Here is a 7,559-nt window from a genome sequence, read left to right as displayed (position 1 = left end):
GCGGGGCGGCCCGGCGGCGGCCGCGGCAGCTGGCGGCTCCAGGGAGGAGGGACAAGGGAGGGGGCGGGAGCCGGAGATCGCTGAGCGCAGTCGATCGAGCTCCGCCCGCGGCCGGCGAGGGAGCCCGGAGAGTTAGCGCTGGGAGGGACCGGGAGGAGGGTAAGAGACCCGGGTAAAGGTGGGAGGACACAGCTCCATTCATCTCTTCTTCCCCTTAGGGCTCATCTGCGGGCTTAGGTAACTGAAGCTTCAAGCGCGAGGTGCGGGGCCGCAGGGGCGGGGTGTAGGGGTGGGTGCTGAAGAAGACCCCTCCCCCGCCACCTGCCTCTCCCCACCAGCTGAGGACCCCAGACTTAACCAAGCTCAGACGCCTCCTTCCCGACCAACTCTCCCTCTCACCTCGCCCCCCTGGGCCTCAACACACGGCCCCCAGGTAGGACTCAAGTCCTTAGGTCCAGTTTTCGCAGATGGCGTGCGTCTCCGTGGCTCAAGGGCGCCACCTGAAGACTGAAGGAAGGCTTTGGATGAACCCCCCAGCACTACCTTTTCCCCTGCTCTTCTTTCCCAGTGGGACAGGGAGGTAGGTGCACAAGGTGTTCTCTTGGTCCCGCGGGAGACCAGCGCGGCGGGTGCGAGTGAACAGGTAGGTGGTAACTTTCACTCTGTTCCTTTCCTTTACAGGACCCAGATTAAGGTTAATCAAGTGAGGTGCCTAGAGCACAAGAGATAAAGAGACACTCCCTCTTTGGGGGCCTAAGCCAAGTCCAAAGAAAAGTTTGGTCTGAAGATCATGGGTTCCTGGGACGACTCGATGGCCACCAGCATGGCCTCGGGTAAGTCGTCTCACCTCTGTGAGTCTCAGGGTTTGCCTCTGCTAATGAGATCACGAAAACGCAGGCTCTGGGGCCTTTAAGAGGCTTGGCAGAGGCAGATGAGGAGTCCTGTCCTGACTCCTCAAGCCACCTCATCCGAGGGACTTACCTGTCCTACTGCAAATGCCTGTGCAGTCCTCAACAACCAGGAGAGCAGAGGCCACCCTGGAAGCCAAATGCCTGGACCTTGGAAGAGGTGGGGACCTGGGCAGGACCTCCAGGGTTGGGAAGGCTTCAGTCTCTTCCTGCCTTCCAGAAACCTAGCCTGTTGTTAGAGACTTGGAAGGAAAGTTAGCTGTGGCACCAGATTCCCAAGCAAATCCCAGCGCCGCCACTCACAGCTGTGTACTCTCATGCAAAAGGCTCCCCTCTTGGAGCTCAATTTCCTCCTGTGTGAAATGGACTTCGTAAGGGTTACTGGGATTTGCTGAGATACTCCCTGTAAAGCACTCGCAGTGCCCTCCCTCAGTCATGCACAGTCCTGCCTCAGAGCCTTTGCCAGTGTTGATCCTTCTGCCCCGGCCGCTCTTCTTCCTGATATCTCCAGAGCTCACTATCTTGCTCCCTTCAAGCCTTTGCTCAAATGTCACCTTCACAGACCATCCTTCTAAAAATAGCGGCGCTCCAGCACCCTTTGCTTCTTAACTCTGAATTTTTCTCATAGTATTGATCAACACCTGACATTAGCTTATCTTTATTTGTTTATTATCATCCCCACTAAAAAATAAGTGCTGAGAAGCAGAAAAGCTTTACCTGTTTCCCTCCTTGCTATATCTCTAGGGACTAGAAAAGCAGCCAACACATAGGAGGTCCTAGATTAATATTTATTAGAGAATGGAGAAAATAAGCAAATATTTATCAAACACCTAATTTTTCCCCTTTAAATCAGAGTCCACCATAGGCTGTGCTACATAGCAAACCTTTTTTTTCACAGACAGCATAAATCTAGGGTATAAATAAGAATGCTAGGTCCCTAGTCCTTTATTAGGGACCCTGTATCTCAGAATTTAGAAGTTTTAAGAGTTTAAAGAGATGACAGGATATACATACTGCAATTTTTAGAACGCTTCAGTGGGGTCTAGGCAGCATTCCAAAATTAATGGATATTCACACTAAGTGGGATAAATAAAGATTATAAACTGATCATAGGCTTCTCATCATTTCAGGAAAGGTTTTACCACAAAATGAGTTGGGAAAATGAACTTAAAGTTCTCGGAGTTTTTGGATTTCGGAATTGTGGATAAGGCGTTGTGGATATGAGGAAGAACAGAGTACTTTTAGGCTGCCTGAGGTACCCCTGAAGCCTTTCTTGATATGTAATTGACATGTTTGTCATTGATATTATTTTCTCCTAAGAAAAGCTAGTCCAGAATGGATTACTAGTAATCATTTGTGCTTAAAAAGAAGATACATAAAAGTAGTTTATAATTTCAGCTGTATATGGGCTATCCATTAAAACTCATTTGATGGGTCTTTCTGAGCAAATGGGAAGTCAGATTTCTGCAAGGCTGCCTGCCCACTTCCTCACTCATTCCTCTGTCTGTTTTTGTTTACCATCATCACCACCACCGCACCCACTTAGGGGCCTTTCCATTGCCCTGCTTTTTCAAGTCCCATCTTAATTTATACCTTTTCTCTCATCTCAGTTCCAGGTATCTCAAACCACACTGGTATTTTGTTCTCTGACTGCCTATTTTACCTAAAATTCTACTGTGCTATGTGACGTGTCAATCATTGTTTTATGCATATTTATAAGCTTCGCTTCCCCAGCAATACTATGTCTTTCTTGAAGGAAGGACGGGAACTACATTGTATACTTTATTTGTATCATCCACTGTATCTTGTCATTCACAATATTTCTGTAATTTTTATAAATAGAAATAGGAACTTTGTAAAACATGAGTTTTGGAGTCAAGTGAATTTAAGAAATGCTGAATAATTTCTTACCCTCTCTGAGATTTGCAATGTATATTGGCCTGAAAAGTCTTCCTGTAAAGAAACCTATTTAAGCCTTGTCAACCATTTCCCATTCACTGTTGACCTCAGAACACCCCTTTTCACTAAGAATATCCTGCCAAACTCAGTTTTTTCTGCTTTTTCTTTTTTCAATTTATTTTAAGCTAAAAAAAAATTTCTCTCACCCCCTACTCTTCACCTCTGGCAATCACCAATCTGTTCTCTGTATCTCTGAGCTTGGTTTTGTTTATTTATTTATTCATTTATAGATTCTACATATAAGAGAGATCATATGGTATATGTCTTTGTCTGACTTATTTCACCATGTTGTCACAATGGCAAGATTTCATTCTTTCCATGTTGTCACAAATGGCAAGATTTCATTCTTTCTATGGCTGAATATATAAATATAACACAATTTCTTTATCCATTTAGCCATCGATGGACACTTATCTTGTTTCTATATTTTGGCTATTATAAAATAATGCTGCGATGAACACAAAGGTGCATATATCTTTTCCAGTTAGTGTTTTTGTTTTCTTTGGTTAAATACAAAGAAGTAGAATTGCTGGATCATGTGGTAGTTCTATTTTTAATTTTTTGAGGTACCTCTATACTATTTTCCATAGTGGCTGTACCAATTCACATTCCCACTAAGAGTGCACAAAGATTCCCTTTTTCTCATGAATGCTTGTTTTTTTTGTCTTTTTCATTATAGCCATTTGTGAGGTGATATCTCATTGTGGTTTTGAATTGCATTTCCTTGATGAGGGATGTAGAGCACTTTTTCATGTACCTGTTTGCCATCTGCATGTCATCTTTGGAAAAATGTCTATTCAGATCCGCCAATTTTTTTTAATCAGATGGTTTGTTTTTCGCTATTGAGTGGTATAAGCTTTTTATATATTTTGGATATTAGCCCCTTACCAGATATATGATTTGCAATTATTTTCTCCCATTTAGTAGGTTACTTTTTCATTTTGTTGATAGTTTTCTTCACTGTGCAGAAACGTTTTAGTTTGATGTAGTCCTGCTTATTTATTTTTGCTTTTGGTATCAGATTAAAAAAATCATCACCAAGGCCTATGTCAAGGAACTTACTGCCTAGGTTTTTTTCTATGAATTTTATGGTTTCAGATCTTATGTTCAAGTCTTTAATCCAGTTTGAGTTAACTTTCGTGTGTGGTGTAAGATAATAGTCCAGTTTCTTTTACTTTTTCTTTTCTTTTGCATGTGGCTGCCCAATTTTCCCATCACCATTTATCGAAGAGACTGTCCTTTCCCCATTGTACATTCTTGGGTCCTTTGATGTAAATTAATTGGCCATATAGGCATGGGTTTATTTCTGGGCTCTCTATTCTGTTCCATTGATCTATATGTCTGTTTTTATACTAATACCATACTATTTTAATTACTATAGCTTTGTAGTATAGTTTAAAATCAGAGAGCATGATGCCTCTAACATTGGTTTTTTGTTTTTTGGTCTGTTTTGTTTCTTTTTGAGATTACTTTGGCTGTTCAAGGGCTTTTATGTTTCCATACAAATTTTAGAATTGTTTGTTTTAATTCTGTGAAAAAATGGCAGTGGAATTTTGACAGAGATTTCATTAAATCCGTAGATTGCTTTTGGGTAGTATGGACATTCTAACAATATTATTTCTTCCAATACACAAGTACAAAATATCTTTCATTTATCTGTGTCTTTCAGTCACTTTCTTTAATGTCATGTAGTTTTCAATATACTGGTCTTTCACCTCCTTAGTTAAATTTATTACTAGGTATTTTATTATTTTTGATGTAACTGTAAATGAGATTGTTTTATTAATTTATCATTTTGTTAGTTTGTTATTAGAGTATAGAAACAAGAGATTTTTGAGTATTGATTTTGTATCCTTAACTTTACTGAATTTATTTATTCATTCTAACAGTTTTCAATAGAGTCTTTAAGGTTTTATATACATAATTTCATGTTATCTGCAAATAGTGACAGTTTCAGTCATTCCTTTCTAATTCAGATAGCTTTTATTTCTTTTTATTGCCTAATTACTCTGGCTAGGACTTCCAATACTATGTTGAATAAAAGTGGTGAGAATGGGCATCCTCATTTTGTTCCTGATTTTAGAGGAAAAGCTTTAAACTTTTCACCATTGAGTATGATGTTAGCTGTGGGCTGTTATCTATGGCCTTTATTTTTGTGTATGGTGTAAGATAGTCCCCATTAGACTGTGTCCTCTCTATATCTGCTTCGTTGAGAGTTTTTATCATTAGTAGATGTTGAATTTTCTCAGATGCTTTTTATACATCTATTGAGATGATCAAATGATTTTTATCTTTCATTTTGTTAATGTGGTGTATCACATTGATTTGCAGATGTCGAACCATCCTTGCATCCCTGGAATAAATCCCATTTGATCGTAATGTATGATCCTTTTAATGTATTGTTGAATTTGGTTTGCTAATATTTTGTTGAGGATTTTTGTTCATTAGAGATATTGGTCTGTAATTTTATTTTCTGTGGCATCCTTGTCTGGTTATGCTGCCCTTGTGAAATAAGTTTGGAAGAGTTCCCTCCTCTTCTATTTTTTGGAAGAGTTTGAGGAAGATTGATATTAATTCTTTGGTCATTTGGTAGAATTCACCAGTTAAGCCATTTGGTCTTGGACTTTAGTTTGTTGACGGATTATTGATTACTGCTTCAATCTCCTTACTAGTACTAAGTCTGTTAAAATCTTCTATTTCATCATGACTCAGTCATAGTAGGTTGTATGTTTCTAGGAATATATCTATTTCTTCTAGGTTGTCCTATTTGTTTGGCATATAACTGTTTATAGTATTCTCTTATGATCCTTTGCATTTCTGTGGTATCCGTTGTAACACCGCTTTCATTTCTGATTTTATTTTAGTCCCCTTTTTTCTTTGTGAGTCTAGCTAAAGATTTGTCAAATTTGTTTATCTTTTCAAAGACCTAGCTCTTAGTTTTACTGATCTTTTCTATTGTCATTTTAGTTTCTATTTCATTTATTTCTGCTCTAATCTTTGTTATTTCTTTCCTACTACCAACTTTGCATTTTGTTTGTTCTTCTTTTCTAGTTCCTTTTGTTTTTTGAGGTAGGCGTTCAACTTTGCATTTTGTTTGTTCTTCTTTTCTAGTTCCTTGAGGTGTAAAGTTAGGTTGTTTATTTCAGACTTTTGTTTTGTTTTGTTTTTTGAGGTAGGCGTTATTGCTCTGAACTTTCCTCTTAGACATGCTTTTGCTGCATCTCTTAAAGTATAGTATATTTTCATTTTCATTTATCTCAAGGTATTTTTTATTTCCCTTTTGATTTATTCTTTGACCAATTGGCTATTCAATAGCATGTGGTTTAATCTCCATGTATTTGTGAATATTCCAATTTTCTTTATGTAATTAATTTCTAGTTTTGTATCATTATGATCAGAAAAGATGTTTGATATGACTCAGTCCTCTTACATTTATTAAGACTTGTTTTGTGGCCTATCATATGGTCTATCTTGGAAAATGTAACATGTGCACTTGAGAAGAATGTGTATTCTGTTGCTTTTAGATGGAATGTTCTGTAAATATCTGTCATGTTCATCTAATCTAAGATGCCATTTAAGACTGATGTTTCTTTATTGATTTTTTTGTCTGGATTATCTATCCATTGATGTAAATGAGATATTGAAGTTTCATACTATTATTATATTGCTATCTATTTCTCCTTTTAGATCTATAAATATTTACTTTTTATATTTAGGTGCTCATGTATTGGGTGCATAAATATTTACAAATGTTATATCTTCTTCCTGGTTTGACCCCTTTATAATTATATAATTCCCTTCTTTATCTCTTATCACAGGCTTTGCTTTAGTCTATTTTGTCTGATAAAGGTATAGCTACTCTAGCTTTCTTTGGTTTCCATTTGCACAGAATATCTTTTTCCATTCCTTCACTTTCAGTCTATATGTGTCCTTACATCTAAAGCGAATCTCTTGTAGGCAGCATATAGGTAAGTCTTGTTTTTTTCCCGCCCCCCATCCTTCCATTGGAGGATATAATCCATTTACATTTAGAGTAATTCTTTTTTTGTTGTTTTTATTGAAATATTATAGACAACTAGTTGCCTGCATTTACATTACACAATTCAATGAGTTTTTTTCATTTATTGTTGGCAGACAACATACCAGCCTTAGCCGTACAGCATATTGATCAGAGATCCACACAACTCACAAAGCACTCACTCCACGAAATCTAGCACCCCTCCTTCCCCCCAAATATTCATTCCAACATTATTAACCATCTTCCCTATGCTATTCTCTACATCTCCGTGTCTACTCTGCAACCATCCACCTGCATCTCTCAATCCCTTTGCCCTCTTTTTCCTCCCCAAACTCCTTCCATCTAGTATCCCTCAAAATATTCTCTGTATCTTTGAGTTTATTTCTACTTTTGTTGTTGTCGTTTATTTTGTTCTTTAGATTCCACATGAACGTGAAATCATGTGATATTTATCTTTCTCTATCTGACCAATTTCATTCAGTGCAATATCCTCTAGGTCCATCAAGACAATATCTTTTTCCATCCCCTCCTTTTTAGTCTGTGTGTCTTTTAATCTGAAGTGAGTCTCTTGTAAGCAGCATGTGTAGAGGTCTTGTTTTCTTATCCATTCAGCCACCTCTATCTTTTGGTTGGAGCACTTAATTCTTTTCCATTTGAGGTACTTGTTGTTAGGA

The 7,559-nt window shown here is 38.3% G+C and overlaps 1 protein-coding gene across 1 annotated transcript in view; it reads left to right on the top strand.

Annotated features, from left to right (window-relative positions):
- Nucleotides 1–811: 811 nt before the first annotated feature.
- The window catches only part of CUNH20orf202 (chromosome unknown C20orf202 homolog), a 26,679-nt gene continuing 19,931 nt past the window's right edge, over nt 812–7,559 (top strand). The window contains 1 exon segment of the mRNA XM_006922022.1: nt 812–833. Coding sequence (XP_006922084.1) covers nt 812–833 — 22 coding nt within the window.

The sequence above is a fragment of the Pteropus alecto genome, unplaced genomic scaffold (genome assembly GCF_000325575.1).
Source record: "Pteropus alecto unplaced genomic scaffold, ASM32557v1 scaffold45, whole genome shotgun sequence".
Taxonomy (NCBI): Eukaryota; Metazoa; Chordata; class Mammalia; order Chiroptera; family Pteropodidae; genus Pteropus; species Pteropus alecto.
Note: the sequence above shows the minus strand (reverse complement) of the source record. Positions and strands in the feature narration are given on the sequence as shown.